The 25,481-nt window shown below is 50.8% G+C and overlaps 2 protein-coding genes across 5 annotated transcripts in view; both read right to left on the reverse strand.

Annotated features, from left to right (window-relative positions):
* The window catches only part of Pef1 (penta-EF-hand domain containing 1), a 17,492-nt gene extending 13,158 nt beyond the window's left edge, over positions 1-4,334 (reverse strand). The window contains exon 1 of the mRNA XM_005395031.2: positions 4,241-4,334. Coding sequence (XP_005395088.1) covers positions 4,241-4,264 — 24 coding nt within the window. The 5' untranslated portion in view covers positions 4,265-4,334. The remainder of the gene's footprint in view (positions 1-4,240) is intronic.
* A 6,537-nt stretch (positions 4,335-10,871) lies between these two features.
* The window catches only part of Col16a1 (collagen, type XVI, alpha 1), a 49,370-nt gene continuing 34,760 nt past the window's right edge, over positions 10,872-25,481 (reverse strand). For all 4 annotated transcript variants that reach the window (XM_013519641.1, XM_013519640.1, XM_013519639.1 and 1 more), the window contains 19 exons: positions 24,866-24,910; positions 24,706-24,759; positions 24,444-24,479; positions 24,061-24,123; positions 21,990-22,061; positions 21,787-21,840; positions 20,905-20,949; positions 20,625-20,669; positions 20,275-20,328; positions 19,854-19,907; positions 17,715-17,765; positions 17,274-17,363; positions 15,848-15,883; positions 14,819-14,863; positions 13,520-13,708; positions 13,115-13,181; positions 12,215-12,391; positions 11,977-12,054; positions 10,872-11,227 (listed from right to left, as the gene is read on the reverse strand). In XM_013519641.1, coding sequence (XP_013375095.1) covers positions 11,025-11,227; positions 11,977-12,054; positions 12,215-12,391; positions 13,115-13,181; positions 13,520-13,708; positions 14,819-14,863; positions 15,848-15,883; positions 17,274-17,363; positions 17,715-17,765; positions 19,854-19,907; positions 20,275-20,328; positions 20,625-20,669; positions 20,905-20,949; positions 21,787-21,840; positions 21,990-22,061; positions 24,061-24,123; positions 24,444-24,479; positions 24,706-24,759; positions 24,866-24,910 — 1,458 coding nt within the window. In that variant the 3' untranslated portion in view covers positions 10,872-11,024. The remainder of the gene's footprint in view (positions 11,228-11,976; positions 12,055-12,214; positions 12,392-13,114; positions 13,182-13,519; positions 13,709-14,818; positions 14,864-15,847; positions 15,884-17,273; positions 17,364-17,714; positions 17,766-19,853; positions 19,908-20,274; positions 20,329-20,624; positions 20,670-20,904; positions 20,950-21,786; positions 21,841-21,989; positions 22,062-24,060; positions 24,124-24,443; positions 24,480-24,705; positions 24,760-24,865; positions 24,911-25,481) is intronic.

The following is a 25,481-nucleotide window of genomic DNA, read 5'->3' on the forward strand; positions in this document are numbered from 1 at the left end:
ATCCTTCTTTTACTCTTTTAAATAAAAAAAGAACAACAGACATGCACCAATGACCAATGAGCCAACAACAGTCCCAAGACTTCAGTTACTACCTCTGTGCTGACATGCAAAATCTTTCCCTCTAGCTTCATCTGTCTTGAGCAACCCAGACATCCAAGAGCCTCCTGATCTTCTTTCTAACCCTATACCTCCCTGTGTTCTCATTTCCTGGTATCTCTGTCATACAAGCACCCAAACTCAAAGCCTCATTGCTCTTCTGGTGACCCTCTTTCCTTCCTCCTCTCTTAATTAGGCACCAAGTTTTCTTAACCTCCCAAATGCTTCTCAAACCAACATTCACGAGCTACTTGTCCTCTTAAGCCTACCTTAATAGCTTCGAACTGGTCTACCTACATCAATCCATTCCCACAGTGCCCCATGGTAAGCACTCCAAAGGACTGAACAAAACCCCTTACCAACTACTCTTGGGATGAAGTGACCTCCCCCCCACCAAAGGCATAAAAGGCACTTTCTGGTCTTACTTCTTGCTCCTTTTACTTCATCATTACCACACTGATCTTAAAGTTCCTCCAAAATACTGAGCTGTATTACTTGCTTCCCAGTCTTTATAAAGCTATTTCCTCTACTAGTATGCAATTCCTTCACCCAGCTAACTCCCACTAGTCATCTGATGTTTGGCTTAAACATGACCTTCTTTAGGAAATCTTCCTGCATCCCTAGTGAGTTAGGTACCCTTCCTGTGCTGTCTTAGTAGTACACGTGTCATACTGATTCTGCAATCTACATATCTGCTGCCTTCTCCCACTTGGCATATTGATTACATGTCAAACACCACAGCAAGCACTCTACATGGATTCTCTCATTTAATATTTACAGTAACTCTGGGATAGGTACTACTATGACCACATTCTAAAGAAGGGGAAACCACGCTTCAGACCTTTACAATGAACTTCTGTAAGAAAGTGGAGGAGCAGACACTTGAAGACAAATTTCTCTGACCTCAGAGACCAAGATCTTAACACTGAAATACATCAAGCTGGTTCAATCACAGGACCAATGGGTGCTTGAGTTTTATGATTCCAACACTCAGTCCATGCTTAAATACCCTGGGCTGCAGGCAGTGGAAAATTACAGGAATTGTAACTCCTAGCAATTGGCTGGGATCCTCCAGGGCTATGTAGTGGGTGGCAGGGAGGCAGCATGGACTGAGCCTTTGGATGACTTAAAACAACCAGTTTCCTTTCTTAGAACACCTGGGACAAGGAAGCTGACAACAGTAACATGGTGAAAAAAGGTACCATTTCTTATTCTATTGTACTTTTTTTCTCTGTGCTTCTTTTCAATACTTCACTCCAAGAATAAGCCCAGGCAGCATGGCATAGCAATGGTCAATGGAGTAGCAAAAGCTGCTACCTTACACTGTCGGTACTATGCACTAGCAAGGCAACAAGCTTCCTGTAAGCTTTGCTGCATTTCATCCCTTTTTACAGGTTATTATTTCTCTTACAGGTGAGGAAATTAAGGCTTGGAGCCCTCAGATGGTTTGTCCAAGGATATATAACTGTTAAGTGGTAGAGTTAGGATTCTAGTCCAGTTCTGTCTAGGCTGTCACTGCTTCTAAGATGCATACAAAGTATTCCAAAAGCTTATTAAGACATAGATTTCTAGGCTCAGACCAAGTCTGAGGTAGGAATCAAAAGTATGGGTTTTTGGTTGTTACTTTATTGTTGTTTTGTGGTACTGAGGATGGTTTTTTGTTTTTTTGAGACTGGAAAATTACTATGTAATTCAGGCTGGTCTTGAACTCACTAAGTAGCCCAGGCTTCAAACTCGTGGCAATCCTCCTGCTGTGGCCTTTGGCGTACTGGGATTACAGGTGTGTGCCGCCACACCAGGCTTCTGCAGTACTGAGGATTGAAGCCAGGGCCTTTGCACTGAGCTATATCTCCAGGCTTTCTTAAATTCTTTCTTTTAAAACAGGGTCTTGCTAAATCACTAAATTGCTCAGGCTGGGCTCAAATTTGTGATCCTTTTGCCTCAGCTTCCCAGAGTGCTGAGATTACAGACATGCACCATTATGCCCAGCTAACAAGTATCCTCTCTTAAAAGGCTCTCAGGTGATTCAGATGCAGACCAGTCACTGGGAAATAATGCCCTATGGCAATGAATTCACAAATTGTGTTCCTCAGGAATACTATAGTGTCATAAAAATGACTAGACCAAAAAAAAAAAAAAAAAGGAAGAAAAGGGGAATTCCATGGTTAAACACATTTAGCAAATTAAGAATTCTGAAATACCCTATTATGAACAAATATATTCAACTGTATTTAACAAATGTCCCAAACTTGTAAGACCATAGAATCCCCCTCTATTTATAATACCTATTTCCAGGCATGGTGGCATACACCTGTAATCCCAGCACTCTGGGAGTCTGAGGCAGTATGATTGCAAGCTGTAGCCCAGCCTGGGCAACTGAGTGACTTAGACCCCCTCTCAAAATAAAAGACAAAAGTACAACAGGGCTGGAGATGTAGCTGAGTGCAAAGGCCCTGGATTCAATCCTCAGTACTGCCAAAAACGAAACAAAACAATTGACATCTCACAAGACTCAGAAAATGGAATGTAGTTTGGAAAACACTACTGCATTTTACTTCCTCCTAACCCCAGCCAACACTGGCCTCTCTTCCTACCTCTGCTAAGTATGCAATAAAAGGAGTTATAAATTCTAGCCCTGGCCTCACCTTCATTTGCTATGTGTGACGTTTAGCCCATGTAACCGCTCAGGATTTGTTCCTCAGCTGTAGATTAGGGGTAATAATACCTGCAAGCCTAAGGGTCTTCATGATTGGTGTAATGGAGATCCAACTGCTGAGTAAACAGTACAGAACTACAGTTCCTTCAAGGACCCTTATGACATCATTTAGCCTGTGGCTATGGTTAATTGTATGCTAAGACACCATTTAATCTTGTGTTCTAATTTTTCCTGCATGAGTTTCCTAAATTATAATGTGATTTCAGGCAACCCAGGATCTCTTTCTGGATTATGTCCTCCTCTAAAATGGAGGCCGTTTTGAGGGCCTCCTAGGACTGACCTTTTAGGATGCTAGTAAAACTCAAAATACTAAAAGGGGACACATGTTACACCTTACTCTGTACCAAGTTTAAAAACATCATTTCATTATTTTTCATAGTAGCTATATATACACCCTATTCCAGAGGAAGAAACTTTGCCTTAGAAAGGCAAAATATTAGTCAGAGTATGGTGGTGCGTGCCTGTAATCCCAGCACTCTGGGAAGTGAAGGCAGGAAGATCACAAGTTTCAGCTCAGCCTAGGTAACTTAGTGAGACCTCCTTCTCAAAATTAAAAAAAGAAAAAAAAAGCTGGGAATACAGCTCAGTGTAAAGGTCCTGGATTCAATCCCCAGTATCATCACCACCACACACACACACCGGCAAAATATCTTGTTCAAGGGATCAAAACAAAGTATATGAACCTACCTCTAACTCTAAACTATACTTAACCACCCTACTGCTCTGTCACCCAAAAAAGAATTCTGGATACAGAATCACACTGCTGTGGTTCTCAGCTGGTTCGAGATGGAGTGGAGGGTGAGGAAGAAGCATTTGCAGATAGCCCAGATTCTAACTTTGCTCTGCGGCCTAACTGATGGTATTCACTTCAGATAAATTCTGTGTCTCCTCTGAATTTCACTTTTCCTACATGTGAAACAAAAATGCTGGACGACGTCAGTGATCACACCAGGTCGCTTGTGGCGCCTGCTACAACCAAGGATTCCCCTGACCATTGTGATGCAGTACATGTAGGGTGGTTAGAAAAATCTGTTTTTTATAGGACGCCCTAAATGATACCGGTGGAACCAGAGCTCTAAAGATCTTGTCAACTTTGATCACCCCGCCCAGGACACCTATAAAGTCTTAGGACGGGTGTGGAACTCAGGCCGGGACCAGCCTGGATTTGCGGGGTTCAAAGATCCCAAATCCTCGCGTGTGGAACGTCAAAGGCCCCCACACCACCTCTCATGGATGCGTGGTCCTGAGTGAGGTGAGCCTGGTGCTACTAGCAGTCCCTTTTCCCTTCTCTCAGGCGCGAGGCCTCGCTGAAGCGAATCTCGCAGTGTAAACGTCGCGGAGAAAGCTGGGAGAGAGAAGAGCCTGGCAAACCCGGGTTTGGGCTTGGCACGCCCCCTACCTGAATCCACGGACCCCTCACGCACTCACCTGCCCATACGGATAACTTGCCATGGCGACTCTGACGTCACAGTCGGTGAAAGGCGGAGCTTCCTGCTCCAAAAGTGGCCGGGGGGGGGGTCTAGAGGAGAATTGCTTCTCATTGGTCAAACGGACTGTCAATCTATGGCGAAGTCGGCCGACGGAAGTGACGCTACAGAGAGGCGTCTGGGAGCCTACCAGACAGATCAGAGGCTAAGGGCAGGGTTCAAGGGTCCGGAAGTCTTGGTGGTTGTACTGGAGCACTTGTCTCTCCGTTTTCTGACCTAGAGTAGGTTCCAGGGCTGTTCAGGCCAAGATATTTAGTGAAATAATGGGCAGGTATTGCTGCGGCGGCCATATTATAACCTGGCAAGTGGGACGCATAATAGTGGCGTATAACTGTCGTCACCCCAAGTTCCCGCCCAAAGAGGGCCCTGGCGGTTGCCATGACTACGAGGAACTAATCCCTGCCTCCTAAACAAGAGAGAGGCAATGGCGAAAGCACTGCTCTCTAATGTCAAGTCAGTGGCCTTGGCGTGTGATACAGATCTGTGGTCTTCGGGGGGAAAAACCCAAATCGATAGAATAGGAGGAAAATTAAATGCTCTAGTGCCTCTTTCTTCATGAATGGGGAAATTGAAGCCTAGAAAGGCAGCGACATACTTGCCATAGTTCACAATGAGTTTGCAACAAAATATGGGTTCACTGGATGCCCAGATCTCAGCAGTAAAGTCTAGATTGGTCCCCTTAGTAGGTCAGCTCGTGGTTCCTAAGACACCTCAATATATACTTGCCTTTTCAAGTTCAAAGCTTATATAGTACTTCTTTGCGACCTTATTTGATTAATTCGTTAAGTTCTTCCAGGATTGTGTCAGGTTTGCCTGCCGTTGTACCCCAGTACTTACAATGCCAACACTGTACTTTATAAATAGATAAATGAATAATTTAGGGTTCTGATTCTAGCACTTTGCAAAATCACAGCGCTGATCCTGATGATTGTCCATTGGACAGCCTGCAACGCATGCTCCTTTTACACCTGCAAAATAAGACCAGTCTTCATCCTGTCATCACAGGCCCTTCACAATCTGGCCCAATCTCACTTTTTAAATCTTTCTCACAGCACCCGTCTACACAGTTCAGCACTCTTACTTTGGTGTGAGGATATTGATTTTATTACTTGCTAACTATATGATCCTGGATAAGTTATTTTACTTAAGTCAGTTTCCTCAATTGTCAGAAATAAACATATTGGAAATTTGAAAATGAGTTTGCTAAATGCACTGGTGCATGCATGAGTGCCTGTAACACCAGCTGTTTGGAAGGTTGATGCAAGAAGACTGCAAGTTTGAGCTCAATCTGGGCAATTTAGTGAGACCCTGTCTTAAAAAATAATAATATAAATGAAAGAAGAAAGAAGACAAAGAAAATGAACTTATTGTACCTGTTTATGTCCAAACCTATGGTCAAATCACCCCGACTAGCATCCCCACCACCTCCGATCCGCCAAGCCTGAAATCTGAGTCCATCCTTCACCCGACTTCCTTGCATTACATCCAGCTCAAGAGTTAGCCACTCTTGCCAGTCTCCTTTTGTACTTGATACTGGTCACTTTGCCATATTCCACCCTACCTTGTCTAAGAGTTTCCCCTAAACCCATTTTTCTGCATTTCAGAAAACCCAATCTCTCAGACCAAAAATCAAGTATTTTTCTTATGTACCTATTTCTTTGTTTATTCCTGCACCTCCATGTACTCTAGTTCAAAAACATACCTGCACCTGTTCTTTTCCTCCTGTCTGCACTGTCTGGTCCAAGACACCATCATCTACAGCCTAACTCGCTACAGTAGCCTCCTGACCAGTGTCCCTGCTTTCAGTCCCCCCCCCCATACTTCATTCCACATAGGGTAGCCAGAGTGATTATCTTGAAATGGAAAGCAGATGATGTCATTCCTTGGCTTACACTCCTCCAAGAGCTTCCCATCACATTTATAAGAAAATCTAAGCTCATGATTTTCATGCCCTACATGACCCAGACCTGCCCCATGTCACCAGCTTCACTGCTGGCCATTGCTGTCTTCTTCAGTTCACCCCTGCCATACTGGCCTGATCACCACCCATGGAATATACTGAGCTCATTCCTGATTCCAAGTCTTTGGATTTATTCTTTCCTCTGTCTAGAATACAATTCCCTTGGCTTTCCACTGGTTGGCTCCTCCTTGTCATCCAGGTCTAAGTTGAAATAGCACCTGATGGGGAGATGGGGAAATTCTTGGATCCCACATCTAAAGTACATTGCTACCCCATGCACATTCCACTGTATCTGATTTTTCATACTGGTCCTTACTATTTGAAATGCCTTCTTTCAAGGTTTGCATGCATTTTGTAAGGTTACCTTGGGTATTGTAGGATCCTCCTTCTCTTATTCACTTTTCTACCCCCAGAACCTAGAATAAGACCTGTCATGAATTCATTAAATGTTAGTGGTTATTATTATCATGTATTGAATGTTTAGATATTGTGCTAAGTATTGTGTTATTTAATTTTCACCACAGTCTTTTGAAATAAATACTACTACCCATTTATACTGAGGAGCTGAGGCTCAGAGAAGGTAAGTGACTTCCTTAATATCAAATAGATAAATGGAGAATTCAGGATTCTTTTTAATGCTGAATCAGTTTTTAAATTTTGTTTGGTACCAGATATTGAACTTAGGACCTTGTACTTGCAGAGAATTCAGGATCTAAATCCAAGTTCACACTTTTTTTTTTGTTTTTTGGGTTTTTTTTTTGTTTTTCTTTCAGTAGCAGGAATCGAACTCATGACCTTGCACTTACCAGGCAGGCGCTGTGCCGCTGAGCTAAATCCCCAGCCCCCCAAGTTCACACTGTTTTAACCACTCAGTACTTAATAGTAGGTCTGGTGTCTTCTTTCCCTTCATAACCCTACAGCACAAAGAATATTAGTGGAATTGAACTTGCAAAATCCCAGAAAGGAAGTTCTGAAGTACGGGGGGGAGGGCTAAAGGTCAAGGGGATATTAGCCCGGAGAGAAAATAGTGACGCCTGGCTTGCTAACTAAGGTCGTGTGATTCACATTCATTTATTCCACAAACACATTAGCCTACTGAGTTCCCATGTCTTGCCAGGCTCTGTTCTAGGTGCTGAGTATTCACTGCCTATGAGAAGTCTTTGTCCCCACCCCCGTTGCCTGCCTAAAGACTTAAGAGAGCTTTCTGTTGGAGGTCTGTGCTATTTGGAAGGCAGGGGCATCCAAATCTTCTCTCAGGCAGCCAGACACTAACCAAAGCCAACATCCAGCGCTAAGCCTGTGAGGATCTGCAGCAGGCCCAGGTGTGTTTATTTTGGAAAAGTCTAGATGAAAGAGAGCTCAGAATCTTCCGAAGACTGAAAAACAATTCATTTCCAAAACCTCAACTACCTGAGGCAGACAGAGGTGGGTGGGAACATTCCTGTTATTGTTTCAGTTTTAGCCAAAGAGGAAAACCTCGATTCCAGCCCTTTACAGAGCACAGAGCACCTTCCAGAGTTCATGGAAGCCCTGTGGTTGACTCATCCGAGGTGAGGCAGATATTGGTAATGGAAGGCCTGGCCACTGGAAAATATTGCCTCCCCTAGAGACACACCCTCCCCGCAGCTTCCTGGCTGAGCACCAGGCTCCTGTGTGGCTTACGGAGAAAGAATGCCAACACCTACTTGACTATTATGAAATTAATTATCTTTGATTCCATCTAGAACCAGTTCTGAAATTTAAATTCCAGTTGAGTTTTGTAAATTGGAGGGTGATTTGCAGCCTTCCACGGAACCAACCAAAAAAATGAGAACAGCAGACTTGGCAATTTGGCCACACTCCCCTTCCATTATGGGATCATAGAGAGAGCACATTGATATGTTCTATTCCTATAAACTATTCAGGACAGCAACAAAAAGGATCGAATCTCATAACGGGTTGACAGACTGGCCGCGTGTGAAGAAAGAATCTTGTTAGATTCTGTTGAATTGTGTCACAGAGGAAAATATGACAAAAAGGAAAATTTAAATTCCAGAAGGCATCAGATTTGGGATTTTTCTCTGCAGGATAAATATGCAACAGCCTTTTTATCCACCTTATAGAGCAAATGATTCTCAGATTAGGGACACCTCGGTTATTCTTCACATTACTGTCAGCAAACTCCCCACTAGGTAAACCAGACTCAACGTACCTTTGTGTAAAGCCCGCCGGTGGCTCCCCACTGCGTCTTCCCTGCTTGTGCTCAGCAACCCAACCATACTGCCCTCCGTCCCATCCCAGCCTGCTGTGCTCAATCAGCTCTGAACTCGGCACATGCTGTTCCCTCTGTTTGGATCAATCACTCCCTCTAGACACCGTTAGAGCCCCCGGCGATGTGTACCCCGGGCACCTGGTGCTGCCCCATCATCCCACTTTATTGTAATTGCTTAACTGTCTACTCTCCCTATAGACACTGTGAGTGCAAGAACCATGTCTGTCTAGTTTGCCTCGGGATCCCCGGAGCCTAGTACATTTCCTGGCACAAAGTAGGGAGAGGAAATGGACTCATCAAGTTAAACTTTGTCAGTCTGAATGATCTGTGTTGCCTTAAAAGCATGGAATAAACTAAAAAATGAAGATGGAGGAATAACAGGGTGGGCATGCGAAAAAGCTGCCTAAGAGAGGTAGAAGCCATGTGCCCCTCCTTCCTTTCTCTTCAGCTTACCCAGCTCCTGAACTGATGAGCAAGATTCACAGATTTATTTTTGCTGACCACAGAAGAAGAGACTATAAAATTCAGCTTCCCATCTGGTTCTTCATGGTCCAAGAAAATACAGCAATTTCAAACTCCAGGGAGGCAAGCACTCAAAGCATGGAAGCTTAAGCCTAGCCTGTCGTAGATTTCCCAAAGAGTGGGAGAAAAGTGAAGGAGTAAACATCATTTACTCTATAAGGATCATTTCCCTGGTGACCCTCAAAGGGAGTGAGCTTGATGTTTCTTCACGGCAATTTTCCCCTCTGGCCTTCAGAGCCAGCCTGCTCAGTTCAGCAGCAGCGGGCTTGTGCTTCTCTTTCTGTTCGTGCCAACATGCTCCCAATCATGAGGCCCGTCATCAGTTCACTTTGCAAACCAGACTGAGAGTAGAAGCTGGCCTTCCAATGGGAGTGCTTTAACATCTGTCCTCATCCACTGTCCAAAACCTGGCTGCTACTTCAATGCAAAGATGATGTATTTGCTTTTTAATGTTTTCGGCTAGAACCAGGGTTAACTGAGAATTGCTGGTGAGAGCTGAAAAGTGTTGACTCTTCCTGTACTGAAAAACAGCGTGTGAGGCACTCAAGTGGGCTCAGAAGTCTGCCTGACTCCATTCCTCTGACCACCAGCACACCTCTGTCACTGGAAGGAAAAAAATACAGCAAAGGTTCTGAGAAGCCATCCCTAGGCTGGTCTCCTGGAATTGGGGGGCTCAGCTAGAGGAGAGAATGCTCAGAAACATGCTGGAAATGCCAGCTTTGGAGAGATCTGACAGCCAGCTTGCAGGCTTCAGGCAGTTTGGATAAACATCTAGACTCTGAGTACATTTCTGAGCCTGCTCTGTGATCCCTTTGAAGTTTATCCAACTTGAATAAGCCTTCCAGAAAGCGGGGGCCCATAAAAACCTTTCTTTGGAAGTCCCCTCTGGATGTGCCCTCTTGCTTTCTCACAGGGCAGGCAGCCCATCAGGACAAGAGATCTAAAAAGTAGAGAAGGAGAAAGCTTGAGATGGAATGTTTTTATAATGCTCAGTTCACTGTCCTTTCCTCATTTCTTCCTATCCCTTTTACATATGGCGAGAGTAGACAGATCACCAGGCCCCAGTGGGCTTTGAGGACCACAAGCTTAGATCTGACTGTGGCTTGCCTGTGACCTCGTCTCACTGATCCAACCTAGCTGTTTTCCAAAGGCCTAGGTTAAGATGTACAGGAAAAGCACTGTGCACATTTGAGTAACAAAAGATGTCATCTGCAGCCCAGAAAGGCACTGCCTGAAGCTGGAGAGCTGGTGATAGAACCATGCATTGGTGCAGGCACGGGGTTCCATCTCATTTCCCAGAGAAGCATTCCCTGGTTGCCTGGGCAGGGGCTGGAGCCTATCTTCCCTCTCGTTTGCACAGGTTTTCTAATCACAGAATTACTGGAGCATCAAGAAGAGTCTGCATGCTTGAAGGGACTTCCAGGCGGGTGAACACACCTCAGCACAGGGTGGCATCTCCCAAGGTGCAAGCTGAATTGGCTTTGGGTCATAGGAAGTGAAGTAGGGTGGGCAGGGTGTGGGTGGGGTACCAAACACCGGCTGGAAGTGGGTGTTCGAAATTGCTTTTGGTCCATTTGAAAGGAGAGGCTGAGTGATACTCCATCCCTAACTTGTGACAAGTGTGCCGGGGAGGACAGAAAACAGGTCCAGAAAACTGAAGGATGAATCAGAAACATCTGAAGAGGGAAACTGGGCTGGGGGCATCCTATACAGCAGCACCCACGACTCCCTGGCTGACTGCAGCCGATGAAGGCCCAATGTGAGACTCTGGGAGCAAAGGGGAAAGGGAAGATGCCAGGGAGAGGTGGCTGCAGGACCAGGTGGAAGTGGGATTGCGGATAGTTTTCTTTCTTTATTGTTAAAAAAATATTAACAGCAATTAAAAACAACAACAACATTAACAACACAAACATTCATAACCCATCCCAGAGTCCTGTAACCTTTGGTAATTTATTCCAAATGGAGTCCTTCATCTCACGGGAGGTGGCCATTTCAGCCGAAAGGCCCCTTCATGTTTTTCATGGGTGGATACTGATCCTCCATTGGCATGGCCCCAAAGCAGTCCGAGGGGTTGCAGTGACCAGCCTTCCCTGGCTGGCCCGCGGGGCCCGGGGGCCCAGGGATGCCAGGAATGCCTTGCTGGCCCATTGGCCCTGTTGCACCCATCTTGCCATATCCAGGAGGCCCTTGAGGACCTAGGGAGGGGAAAGTCACAAAAGAGAACTCAGGAGACCCAGATAATAAGAAAAGAAGAAACGACGGTTGTGATAAATATTACTTTACATTTGATGCATGTTTTTCAAGTTACAACATACTGTCATGAAGACCGGATCTGATCCTCACACTGACCTAACAATGATGATCATAGTACTGGCTGGTTTTATTGATAACTTCTGTTTGCCAGGCATGGGGCTGAGTTTTTTATGCGTTCATCACTGAATCTACATAATCCCCCAAGAAAAGAACTGTCACCTAATTTTGAGATGAGGACACAGGTTCGCAGAGGTTGTACGTCAGGTAAATAGTGAAGCTGGGCTTCAGAGCCAGGCCATCAGGCTTTAGCCATCCTCTTTAAGGATACATAGCCACACAGCATCTCAGAGAGTGACCCCAAAGGTTTAAGTGACCTTAAGCCTTAGCCTGACTGCACAGCCAGGAGATGCTAAGCAGGACTTGAAGTCAGGTTACTGGCCCTGGCCACATGCAGTTCTCTCCCACACATCATGCCAGCCCAGCTTAGGGCTAAGGGTGAATAATGGATCCTCCCCACCACTGCCCCCAAGCGCTAGCAGAGTGCCTTGATACAGTGACATTACTCTAACAGTGTGGATTGGCCTATACTATAGTTATTTGGAGTTCTATACAACTATGGTGTCAAAGGAACACAAAGACAGATGGTCTCTGCTGATCTGGATTCTGGGTCTCAAATGTAGAGATTTCCTACCTGGGGGGCCAGGGAGACCATTTTCTCCTGCAATGCCAACACCAGTATCCCCCTTTTCACCTTTGGTTCCAGGCAATCCTGGAAAAATAGAAAGAGATTAAGAAATCTTATGCCTGAGTAGAAAAGTGACAAAGACACACCCACACACAAATACCATATTCACAACCAACAGCACACAGTTCTCAGGCCAGCCCCCAAGGGGTATATATGCCCCTTGGGAGCAAGAAGGTAGAGCTACCTCTCATTCCTGGTAAGCCCTGGCGTCCTTCTCTGCCAATCTGACCGGGGAGCCCAGGCGATCCCGGAGCACCTGGCCGGCCTGGAGCACCATCCTTCCCTGGGGGCCCTGGCCGCCCTGGAGCTGCAGCCATCTCCATAGGGAACTGCATCCGGGAAGTGTAGTAAGCCATCCTATCTGTAAGAAAGGACAAGGACAGTTCACAGGGTGTCCCAGGGACTCAGAGTGACTACAGATGCTGCAGACATGCCACCGGTATGGAATAGCCTTTCCTCAGAAGGACATCCGGACAAGGAACATGGAGGCTGGCCTCCTAAGAGGTGTCCCAGGTCCTGACCTCCACATGGCTTTCCATGGAGAGCTTTTGGAAGCACAGATCTCATTTTGGCATCTCTCTTCTTTAACATCCTTTATTGCTTTGCCCCTGGCTTTGGGATAAAGTGCACTGCTTGGTACGTAAGGTCTCCTTCCCAAGCAGGATGCCCAGCTGCTCCAGGACAGGGTCCACACTTCCCCCAGGTCCCGGCACACCAGCATTGGATGAGCACACAAGCAGAACTAAATAGCAAAGCTTAAAACAAACCCCAGCAGCAGCCATCTCCTAGCTGCTGCTCGGCACTCTGCTAAGAGCGCACTCTATGCAGGCTCATGTGAGATCAATTTTCTTGTCAGCCTCCTTTGCTCGGAGGGCAGGAGGGAATCATTTTATCTTTGAACAGAGCAGGTGACAAGGAAGGGTTGATGGATAATTGAACACATGCTTGTCACACACACACCCCCATAAATGTGGTGTGGAAGGGGCGGGCACCAAACTTTTAAGGCAAAGGAGGCCGGGTCTGGGTGAGAAGTAGCCGGGAAGGGCATGCAGCACCCACTGCCACCCAGCCAGCTGCTGCTTACCATCAAACATCTTAATGATCTCTTGTCTGATGAACCTCTTGATTTCATCATAATTCACCAGGTCTCCCTGAGAAAGAAGAAGAAAACCTGCCTCAATTATACTTCCAAGCTTGGTGCTTTCCCCTGGGAACAGACTTTATGGAAGGAAAGGATGGGGAGGAGGCCAAAGGTCCCAGGAGCCATCCATGATTTCTTGATCCAAAGCCCTGCCTGCCTCCCAACGGTACAAAGCATTTCACGCTGAAGAACAGTTTGTTGGGGAGAGAGTCCTATAACCCGCACCTCCCCACACAGCGAAGAGACACCTCTACCAGAGTTGTGCTTTTTTCCTCAGACGGTCAGCAAGAACTCCCAAAGGGACCCATGTTCCACCCCGCGTGCTTGTGGCTGCCAGCCTCGTCTTACCATGGAGCCGGGCACACCAGGCAATCCAGGGCTCCCTTGCGGCCCTGGGGATCCAGGGTGGCCCCTCTCTCCTGCAGGACCCGGTGGTCCAACAGGGCCCATGGAGCCACTCTTGCCGGGCCCTCCTGGCATGCCAGATCTCCCCTTCTCTCCTGCTTGGCCCTTCTGTCCTGTAGGTCCTGGCTCACCCTTCAAGGACAAGAAGGCACAGTCCAGCATCACTGAATGCTGTCGAGTTCATGTCATGATGTCTCAGCGGTTGACCCGTTCCTCTCCATGCTCCACCAGGTCTCCAGCGTCTCTCTCTGAACTGTGCCCACCATGCCCCAGGCCGCCCAGCCTCACTGCCACCAGAGCAGGTCTCCTAGGAGACAGGTCTTCTGGAGTTACTCCCTGTTAGAAACCTGGTGGTTCCCACGTGCCCTGAGAATAAAGGCCCAATTCCTTGCCAGGCACACAAGACCACTCGGGACATGGTCCTGGTCATCACTTCCTCAGTCTCATCTCCTTGCCCCCCCACCCCCAGCCAACCAGCCCTCACTGCTGACAATTCTGATTCTGCCGTGCTGTCTGAGTCCTCCTCGCCTAGAAGGTCCTCCCCTCATCTCTATCCAGCATGCCCCTTCTTTTTGGTTGAAGTGCTCCTGTTTTTGTGTTTTGCAGTACTGGGGATTGAACCCATAGGCTTTGCACCAAGCTATAGCCCAGCCTTTTTACTTTTTATTTTGAGATATGGTCTTACTAAGTTGCCCAGGCTGGGTTCATACTAGCAATCTTCCTGCCTCAGCCTCCCAGAGCTGGGGTTACAGGGGTGGGCCACTGTGCCCAACTGCTCCTGTTCTTTACGCAGTGTCCCTCCCTCACCCGCAGGCAGAGCTGAGTGTGCCCCTCCTCAGAGACGCCACAGTACTGTGTCCAGTCTTCTGTAAAACTTGCCCTACTTTAGTGTCAGTGTGACTGGACTTCAGGGAGCACCACTGTTCAGGGACCTCTGTTTCCCAAAGGCCAAGACAAAGGGTCTGGAATGGGAGCAAGAGCCAGAAATGCCTGGGAAATAAACAAGAGAGAGAGAGAGAGAGAGAGAGAGAGAGAGAGAGAGAGATTTCCGTCCCCCAAGCAGAGTTAAGAACCCTGGGACGGCTCTGGGTGAGGGTTATTCAGAGGTGAGGTTGCCCCAAACTCCGCCCCCCTGCATCCTGCCTACTGGCCATCCCGTGTCTCCTGGAGCTACTATCCTATCTTGGAGCTGGGTGTACTCCATTCACGTCTCCTCTCTAGCCCAGCCACAGCCCAACTCACCTTTGGACCAGGAAATCCATGCAGTCCCTGTTTTCCAGGGGGTCCCTAGAAGAAAGTAAAAGTCAGGAGTCAGGTCTGGGCAGCATCTCTAAGGCCTCTGGGGAGGCAGGTACAGTAAAGAGACCACCTTCCTCAGCCCTAGGCCTCTGTGCTGTGTCCAGCTGGGCTGAGTGACAAAGGATGACAGCCTCCATGTCAACAAAGGGGTGACAGCTAGAAAGGAGAATGATGTCCCCTGAGGCATGGCCTTCTTTGATCATGTTGGCTGGGTCCCTCATCACAGATGAAAAGAAGCCAGAATAAGAGGCCAGTCTAGTGGACCAGGGGTATAGCTCAGCAGTGCAGTCCCTGCCTGGCAAGTGCAAGGTCCTGAGTTTGATTTTCTTCCTCTCCAAATAAAGAGGCCCGTCTAGAATAGTGGAGGGTCTGACAAGAGTTGGTGCTCAGGGAACATTTTCTTGGAGTTTGTTCTCATTACTATCTCTTTTTACCAGGCACAAGGTGGGAAAAAAATGTATGGAACAGGTTTCACTGCTATCCTTGTCCACTAGTCTCTGGTTCCTTTCCCTGGAGCAGTGAGAGTTACCAGTTTCCTACACACAGTATCTACAGGGCACAGGACTTGCATGGAACCCCGGATCTGTGGGTACTTAAGTCCCTCGCTTAAAATGGTGTAGTATTTTCATATAACCTATGCGCCTCTTCCGGTATACTTTAAGTCACCTTTAGATTATATCTATTATCTTATACAATGTAAATGCTGCATAAATAGCTGCGTTACTGTATTGTTTAGGGGATGACAACAAGAAAAAAAAAGTCTGTATATGTTCTGTACAGATACAATTCTTTTCTGAATATTTTCAATTTGAGGATGCTTGCATTCACAGATATGGAAGCTATGGATATGGGTCCTGTCCAGAGATAGTCTGTGCACACAGGAGAACTCACTGAATGAATAAGGAGGGGCCAGGGCTGGGCAAGGACTAAGAATTGTCCCCAAGGGTAAAGGAGACCAGCACTATACAGTACCTCTTTGCCAGTGGCACCGTCTGTACCAGGTTCACCCTGGGGATAGAGAGCAATGAAGATGTGATGAGCTATGACCCTGCTCAGCCCCACATACCTCACCCATGTTTGTCCAGTCTCCTGTTCTCCCAGGACACCCTGAGCCTACAGCCCTCACCCTCAGACAACCCATATTCCAACTCCCTGAGCCCGTACTGACAGCTCCCTGGAGCTTTGCAAGGGAAGGACACTGGGCCTCTTTACTTGGGATCCTGGCACCCTGCACAACACTGAAGGAACACAGGAGCTGTGAGCCTCTGTCCTTAGTCAGATTTGCTGGGACGTGCTTGAGCCAGCTTCCTCTCTGGGACAGGAGAGGCTACCTTTTAGCCCAGCCCCCTTCTGGAGGGCCGCAGGGAAAAGGAATCTGTAACCGTGTGGCAAGTGGAAGATTCTTCTGGGGGGCCCTGGAGGCTCCTGAGGACCTATTTCTGGATGGCCCACATCCTTGCTCTGAGCACAGCTCAAATGCCATCTCCCTGGTCAGGGCAGAATCAACCTGTCCAGGGCACTTAGCAGGAGCAGCGGCCCTAGGCCTTCCTGGCACGTGGACTGAGCTGCCACTCTGATAGCAACTGGAATCATCACCCCATCCAAGCCACCAGCCCCAGGGCCAATGCTCCTCTCCCCAGAAGAAGAAAGTCTGCTGGTGGAAAGCACTGTGATGGGGCTAGGAAACCTGCAGCCCCACCTGGGCTTACCCAGGAGACTTCTCCTTCCTGAGACTAGCAATCAGTTCCACCTGATAAGGTTCACCTGCGGGGAGCTTTTGAAAGAGATAGTTTTACAGACTGGTTAAGAAGTTAAATTGTGGAACCGAGCAGGTTAGGGATCGTTACTAGCTCTGAGTAACCTACTTAGCCTTGCGGAGCCTTGGCTTCCTCATTGAAAATGGGGATGATGCAATCCACTAAAAGGGACTGAGGTATGAAGACAAAATGTGCGTCAAACACTTAGTTCACCATTCAGCATCAGTGAGTGGCCTAGACAGCGCTGCTCTTAGTGCTAAACATGGGCTGAGACCAAACTGTGGTTTCTGAGGCACTCAAAAAGTTACAGCTGTAACACTGCACTTCTGGTTCCCTGACGTTTGCAGACTTTGTATGGTTACTGACAAGCTCTCCTGGATCAAGGCAAGGGTAGAACAGGGTCTGAATGGCACTTAGCAGAGGGATCTCCATAGGATTCATGGTATGAAACGGGCACGGCACTGGCTTGCAGGTCTGTCTCTCTATCCCCACCTGATCCTCAGGTGCAGGCCCCATGCTGCCATCCGCCCTACTAATTCCACTCTCTCCTTCCCTGGAGGCCAGGTCTACAGTGCTGCACCCACCGGCAAAGCTAGCTGACCCTTTCCCTGGCCTGTGTTTTGTAGGCTGTGGGACCTTACCGGGGGGCCAGGGTGTCCAGGTGGGCCGGGCTGGCCTGGAATACCTGCTGGGCCCCTTTCTCCAGAAGCTCCTCGGTCTCCTTTCAGGCCCTAGTGAATAGGAAGGCTGGTGGGGTGGCGGAAGAATTGGATTCCACCTAACCAGACGTAGACACTCCATCGTGTCTTGAACTAGGGACGGTGTTGCCCACCTCCCAGGCCCTAGAGGAGCAGGTGACGCTGCCTGAACATGCAGCAGGGTCCTAGAATGGCCTCCAACCCTCACTGGCATCCTCTGTCACATCCCAGAAGGAGGATCATGGGAGGAAGTGAGGCTGTCATCAGAGAAGGAGGGAGATGGAGACCAGCTATTCTGCATCCCCCTGGCTTCCCCCAGAAGGAGCCCACTGCAGAGCAGGGCAGCGCTCTTGGGAAGGAGTAGGAGGGGGAAGTGTCACTCACCACCGCAGAGATCCCAGCTGGACCAGGCTGGCCTGGAGGCCCCGGAGGCCCCTGCAGAGCAGAGAGTCAGTGGGGTGGAAACAAACTGTAATGATAAGCCCCTGGGGAAAGAGGGCTGGCAGCTGGAGCAGGTCCTAAACTCCACCAACTGCATTCTCCTCCTGAAACCCTTCCTTCCTTTCTGGTCTGGCACTTGGGCTTCTGCCAGAAAATCTGTGCCCACAGCAGAGGCCTGGGAGGCCTGAGCACACAGGACCCTCCGGGCTACTGTCTGCTGAAGGGTGCACCCGAGGCTGCGTGAGGGGAGAGTGTCGGAGCTGCAGGCAGAGGCCAAAGGCCTGAGAGAACCAACTACTGGCCCGGCGTCTTCTGAAGCCCCTCCTTCCCTACAGATGACCAACCCCACTTCCTGCTGTTCTGCGGAGGTGGGAAGATCAGGAACCAGGGTCTGTGTGGGGCCCAGCTCCAACCATAACATCCACTCAGCTCTGCGGCCAGCATTCAGGTCCTATCCTGCCTCCTGGTGCCCTGCCAACCCTGGTTCTGGGGTGCAATGGTTCTCCAGCCCCAAGGAATGCTCCCTCCTGCCAGGGCTGGGACTGTTCTCTCTCTGATAGCCCATATCCTTGCGCTGAGGCACAGCTCAAATGCCACCTCCCTGGTCAGTGACACTGTTTCTGAACTCCAGGGCACTCAGTTCTCTCCCAGAGCACGTTTCTCCAGACTTCCAGATGGAAAGTTCCAGAAGCCATGACCTCTGCTCTACTCATCTGAGACTCCTGGGTAGAAATGTCCAGCACTGGGATCATCATACAGCAGGAGACCTGGGCTGGACAGGCAGGGGTGAGAGGAGGAATCCTGCACTCACTCATCCTCGCCCCCAAGGAGTCTCCACTGAGGCCACGGTTTGCGAGTATGCCACTCCTTTCATCCATAATGTGAAGAGGGGCTGGGTAGATCTGGGGTCCCTAGCACAGGGCCTCAGGACCCCTTGAGATGCATAGAAAGGGTGATGGGGATTTAAGAGTTTGTTTTTTTGGTCACAAGCTATTTTTAACATTTCCAAAAGCCTCCTGAAAATTATACTGCCAGCCCCGATTGGGCTGCAATAAAATGCCAGTGCATTCGCTTTCTCCAGAGCCCTATCAGCTTGGTGCCGTCACACTGATCAAAGGCACCAATTGGCAGTCATCTGTGTTCCTGACGAGTAAAGTAGATGGGAAATTCATTATTGCTTAATAAATGTTCCCTGCAAGTCACACTATTGCGGTAAACACACCACCTACGTACCCAGTTGCCCAAGCCAAACGCAGGCGCGGGCGTCATTCTTGACCCCTCTCTCTACCAGTGCCCACCCCAGCTCGGGTTATTCGCAAGCCCTCCACCTCCAAGCACATCCCTCCCTCCACCGCTTCGCCGTGCCTGCCCTCCCCACCTCCTGAGTGGCTCTTTCAGGGCCTCCAGAGTCTCCTCAGCCCTTCTCCAAGCTCAGCTTTTTAGTCCCACTTGTGCCCTTGTGTCTTCTTCAAACTATACTCCAGCCATGCTGACCTTCGTGGGGCTCTTCAAGCAAGCTCCTCGCTGCCTTGGCCCTTGGCCTTCTGTGTCAGCCGCCTCCCTGCCCGGGACTCTTGTCTCAGGAGGCTCAACAGTTAGTTATCTCCTCCTTTTCTGCAAGCCTCAGGGCGGATGTCACTTGTCCAGCCAGGGTTCCTCTAAAATCACCTCCTGATGCCCCCTCCATGACAGCACATCACTGCCCGATGTTTCTGAGTTAATTTGTTTGCTGTGCCTGTGTCAATGCTCCGTGAGATCAGGGGACCTTGTCTCTTGTGCTCACTGCTGTCACCCCAATGCTTGGAACAATGCCTGGTATGGAGCAGGTGCTCAATAATTATTTGTTGATTAACCGAATGCCCTACGTCTGACACGTAAACTTGCATGCGCCCAGAAAGGAAGAGGGTGGAGGAAAGCTGGGGAAACACTGAACTGGGTGAGTCGGAAGCCCCTTGTATCTCTGCATGGTCAGAGCAGCTCCTGGGGCTGGTGCTTCCAGGCCAGGCACTGGCTTGCCCACCCTATTCCACTGCAAGAGAATCCTAACTCTCTGAGAGGCAGAGACAAAAACGGTTTACTCACAATATGGCCAGGGGGGCCCTGTCGTCCCTGGGGTCCCATGGCACCAGGCTCACCCTGTAGGAGCCAGAAGAAGGAAGAGGTGACCCACACTGACACGTACACATGTGGCTGCTAGGTGGGAGAGGGCCGAGCAGGGCATGAAGACACCAGTGGCCAGAAGAGGCACTGCCCTTGACCACAAGCCTTGCGGGGCTGGGAAAACCAGGCCCTGCCTTCAAGGTTGAGTGACCCAGAATCCTCTAGTGAGAGGACCAGTTTGGAAAGTTCAAGGTGTGCAGTGTTGGGTGAAACTTCACCCCAGAAGGCTGAGGAGAGGAGGCAGCTGCATTGGCAGCGAGTGGAAGGAAGCAGCCGCATCCCAGCCACAGCTGGGCCCGAAGTCTCACAACAGCAGCACCAAGCACAGATCGCCAGGCCTCACCTCTGTGCCCGGCCGGCCACTGCTACCAGGGGGCCCTGGTTTGCCACAGTCACCCTAGAAAAGAGAGGGGCAGCGTGAGCTTGGTAATGCCACCGTAAGTCAACCCTGTAGCAGAGGGGCCCCACCACCTACTCTGGCTTTGGCCAGAGGCCCCGGGTGCCGTCGGGTTGGTAGATGGCAAAGCCTTGACCTAGTCTGCCAGGCAGGCCTCAGAAGCCTTAGGAGGTTCAGATGCTGGGATATTTCAGCCAGAGCCGTGTGGCACCTCCACCCAGGCTAGGCCTCCATGTTTGCCAGGGGTCAGGCCTGAGGACAGCAGAGAAAACACATTTGGCAGAAGACACCCTTACCTTGGGTCCTGGGAGGCCAGGATGTCCTGTTTTCCCCTTGAAGCCCTGGGAGAGAAAGCAGGGAGTTAACAGATCTCTCAGCTCAGCCAGAGGGTCCCACCCCTCTCCTTCCTCAGGTTAAAAAAATGGAACCAATCCAAAGTCACAGCTTGGTGCAGGAGGCTCTGGAGGTTTGGAGCTGCCCCACCTTTCCAGGCAGAGACTGCAGTTGCTCAGCCTGGAGGCCTTGGAGCCCCCAGCTCCCTCCTATGGCTCAATTTACCCCTGTGACTCAACTTACTGGGGGTCCCATGAGTCCAGGGGGGCCAGGAGGACCAGGGTCTCCCTAGGGAAAGAGATGGGGCATTAAAACAGGAATTTGGTTCAGCCTGAGTCCAAGTCATTCATCACAGCCTTACCTCCCCCAGCCTGGTCCCTGAGCCACCCCAGGATGGCAGGAATGTCAGGGAGCAGAGGGAGGGACTAGAGCCTGGTGTGGCCTCTCCCTGAGAGCAGGCCCTAAGTGAAGCAATACCCAACCTGGGCCTCAGTTTACCTTCTTTTGAGTACAGAAAGGGGTTGATCTTAATATTCAGTTTTTGCTATGGCTTCATCCTTTCAGATTCCCCAACAAAACTTGACCCAAGGAACCAGGGCTGGCTCAACACTTCCCATGTCTGTAGGTTGATTCCTCCTTTTTTTTTTTTAAACAGAACGGAGGATTTAACCCAGGGTCTCTTCTATGCTAGCCAAGTACTTCACTGATGAGCTACAGCCTTTTTATTTGATTTCAGGCTGGATCTCACTAAGTTGCCCAGGCTGGTTTCAAAGTCACGAGCCTCCTGCTTCAGCCTCCTGAAGAGCTGGGATTACAGGGGAGTGCCTCCACACCCGGTGGCCCAATCCTTCTCTGTAGCACAGTCTGCTTTCTTTAGTTGCCTGAGTTCCTCGATAAAGTGCATCCCTGTCACTGTCCTGCTCTACCTGGCTAACCTGGGTAAGGCCACTAGCACTGAGAAGCCACGGGGCTCCGGTGCCGGCACGGAGGAGGGGTGCAGCAGAAGACAGCTCAAGGGGAGCACGGACATGAGGGGTCCTTTAAGGCCCTTTATCGGGGCTCTCTTGACTGTTCTTTGGAGCAGGGAGGAGAGGAAGGAGGCTGCCCTCCTGGCCGCCGTCTCACCCTCACGCCAGGCTTGCCGTCCTTTCCGTCCAGGCCGTCCAGCCCTGCAGGGCCCTGCAGCAGGAGAAAGGCATTTCTCACTGTGCCAGACCTTAGGAGGGAGCCCCCACTCAGCCCCTCCACCGTCTTCGCCACCCTCCCTTCGAGTACAATCACACACGCAGCCAGCCCGGCCTGCTGGGGCCGAGAGGGCAGACACTCACCTGGATCCCAGGAGGTCCCGGTGGCCCAGTGGAGCCAGGCAAGCCTGTTGGGCCCCGCATCCCTTCACTTCCCTGGAAATCAGCAACCCCAACAAAGTCAGTACAGCCTTGCCCCTTCCTTGGAAACGGCCCTGGGCCAAGGGTTCTGGGGTGCCCTGGAAATCAGGATATCTGGCTCCTACTTCCAGTTCTGCCCTGATCTAACTGATATGTTGCACACACTGTCTGCCCAAGAGCCTGCACTTGTCCGCAGAGCAACCCCCTTTCCTCGCAGCTCTGTGGGAAGGGACAGGGCCATTCAGACTGCGGCCACGTAAGTGGGCATTGAGGCCCCCAGGGGAGCAGGTAGAGAAGCCCCTGTCTTTCAGGAGCTCCCAGTGTAGCAAGGCCTACAGGTCCGCCACCCAGGGCAGTGCAGCAGTCTCTACACTCTGCGTGAAGAAGGAACCGTGGACTTGGAGGGCAGAGGGGCTCAGGACAGCCAGGGCTCAAGGAAAGACCCCGACAGATGCGTGGGATTGGACAGGCAGAGGAGAAAGATGCTTGTCCGAGGGAGCCTAGGAGAAGGATAAGGCTCTGGAGGTGGTCACATGCCCACATGGCCGGGGCTTCAGGCCCACGTGCGAGGCGGGGCAGGAGGCTGGAGGAGGTGGAGCTTGATTGTGAAGGGCCTGGAGTGTCAAGCAAAGCCTTATGAAATGGACTAACTCCTCAGAGTCCTGTGTGCTCCTGTGAGAGCCTCAAAGCTGGGGGTATGAAGTGAGGATCCAGAAGGTGGAACTCCAAGACCCTTACACTTATCTTAGCCAGAGTGGCTCCACTTGTTTCTGTTTTACAGATTGAGGTATTACATAATCCTTCGTGTGGGAAAGGCTCGGGACTATAATATAAAGTGTGAAATCACTGGGGAGCCATTGAAAGTCCAAAGCAAGGGAGGGATGAGAACAGGCGTGTGAACTGGAATGTTTACCGGAGAGGGAGAGGGTGGCAAGAGGCTTAGGGGGAAGGGCTGCTGAGCACTCCTCACCCACCCACCCCCAACCCGGAGAGGGTGGCTGCTCTGGATGAGTAGCTGTGGGTGTGGCAGAGGCCTCAACCAGAAAAGCTCTGGGGTTCTGCAATGCCACCAGCCACCAGGAGGGGTCAGCACAGCCCCAGCCAAGTCAGCTCCACGGAGCATCCCGAAGGAGAACGGCGGCAGTTTGGGATCCTCTGCAGCCGCCAGCCTGGGCAGAGAAGGTTTCTCCACAGGGTGAAGGGAGCCGCTCACACCTCCAATCATGGCGACAAGCACTGGCTCAGGAGGGGTGAGGGTCCGGGAGAGAAGTCTCAGCTGGGCTGCTAACATGGTATGTGCCCTGGACCCCACGCGCCCCCCACACCTTTCAGGTTCCTGGATGGGTCTTTCCTCACCTGTACAGTGAGAGGTTAATGTGTGTTTTCAGGGCAGAGGCTGCCGCGAACCCCCCACCCCCACCCCAGCTCAGCAGGCCGTCCTGGGGCCTCTTGCACCACCACCCAGCACCTCATTTGGGGAAGCCAGAGGCTAGGCTGCATCAGGGACCCACCCCCAGCCATGGTAGAGCTACTGCTCCGAAGTTCATCAAGCCCACGCAGGGCAGCAGGTGCAGGGCTCCTCAGGCTGCTGCCCCTCCCCACCTTTACTTCCAGGTCACACCTGCCCTCTCCGGGCCCTTGGGGACACTTTAAACACGGCTGCTCCCCTCTGGGTTGGCGTCCTCTCTGGGGGTTCAGTGCTTCCCTCCATCCTTGTGCTCCTTGCTGGCCCCCTGAGAAGCTGTCCAAGGCCTAGTCCTCTGCCTGTACCACCCGCCTGCCCTCCCACCCTCCACCCACCTTCCCTCCCTCTCCCAGTACATGGGAGCCTGGGTTGTTCAGGCACCAGCAGGGACCCTCCACTGAGGGCCATCCAAGGAACCACTGGTCTGCCATGGCCCCTGGTGCCATTCTGCAGTCACTGGCCAGCCTTGGTACAGCCCGAATTTCCCAGTGGGGACTGGGAGCTCCCTGGCTCAGATCTGTGACTTTGGCCAGCTTGGGTTCTGCTCACCTTCTCTGCCTGAGGCCCAGGTGGGCCAGGTGCTCCAGCTTTGCCTGGGAATCCAGGAGGACCCTGTGTCAACAAAGGAGCAGGTGGGAATGGAACCGGGTGAGGGTGGGAGGCACCCATTCTCCCTTCCTCCTCTGGGTGTTTCACTGTTAACACATAGATTCTGACTTCCTAGAAACACCGCCCAGGCGCATGACAGCCGCCGGACCAGCGGAGCCCACCCAGGAGGCCAACTCTCCAGGTCCGGCCCTGGGAATCAGGCCTGGCCACCCAGGCTGCTCCCCTCCACCTCTTCCCACCACTGCCCAGGCCCATCCCCGCCCGAGGAGACATCAGACAGAGCGGCCTTGTGTCCTCCCTCACTCCCTCACTCCCTCACTCACCGGCGGGCCTGGGAAACCTGGCTGGCCTTGGAAGCCCTAGGGGAGGAAGCAAGGGACAGTATGCTATGCCATCTTCTCTCTGCCTGGCTGCCCAGATGGAAACAGTGACAAGATGAGGCAGCCTCAAGTCCAAAGCCCACAGGCCAGCGAGCCAGGAGGCTATGGTTCCAGGAAGGGGACGGGGAGCGGAAGGGCTGGTGACCACCAGAGGAGGATCCGCCCCTTCCCTGCCTCTGCCCAGGAGGGCCCAGCAGTCACTCACCTGGTCGCCCTTCTCTCCGGATTTCCCTTGGGGTCCTCGCTCCCCTTGGGGACCCTGTCACCACAAGAGAAGAACACAGCTGGAACCCAATCTTGCTGCGCTCAGGCCCTGGGGAAGAAGCAAGGAACCCCACGTCCGTTACCTCCCCGTCCCTACTCACCACTGGACCAGGGGAGCCGGGGAGGCCTTCAGATCCTGGTGGGCCCTGTGGATGTAAAGGAGCAGAGTTAGTCACTCTGGTGCAGCTGAGAGGTGGGGTGGGAAAGTTCGGACACTCAGCGGGAGGCCAGCTGAGCTGGCAGGAGTCTGCTGGGTCCGGTGGGGCTTCCCCTCTCGCCTAAGCTATGGAACCAGCCTGCTAACTAGTCCTGCCGCCTCCTGGCTCACCAATCCAGCTGACAAATGGCCGTCACCTTCTCTTCCTGAAGCACAGCTCTGATTATGTCACTCTCTGGCTCAAAATCCTTCCTCGGTTCCCCTCAGCCAACCGAATGAGGTGTGCTCTTTCTGTCAGCGCTGGGTTTTGAGGGGCCGTCATCTGGCACCGTCTACCCTTTCCTGCTTCGTTTCCCTCACTTCTGTTGTGCCTCCTTCGGTTGAACTGCTTACCCCGAACGCGCCGTATGTGTTCCTACCCCCTGGCCTTTGAACAACCACCCACTCCCACCAAGAAAGCCCATATTCCTTTTTTTTTTTTTTTTTTTTGGTTTTTCTCCGGTACCGGGAACCGAACTCACGACCTTGCGCTTGCCAGGCAGGCGCTTTTGCCGCTGAGC

Source organism: Chinchilla lanigera, unplaced genomic scaffold (genome assembly GCF_000276665.1).
Source record: "Chinchilla lanigera isolate Chin_1 unplaced genomic scaffold, ChiLan1.0 scaffold00051, whole genome shotgun sequence".
In the NCBI taxonomy this organism is placed as follows: domain Eukaryota; kingdom Metazoa; phylum Chordata; class Mammalia; order Rodentia; family Chinchillidae; genus Chinchilla; species Chinchilla lanigera.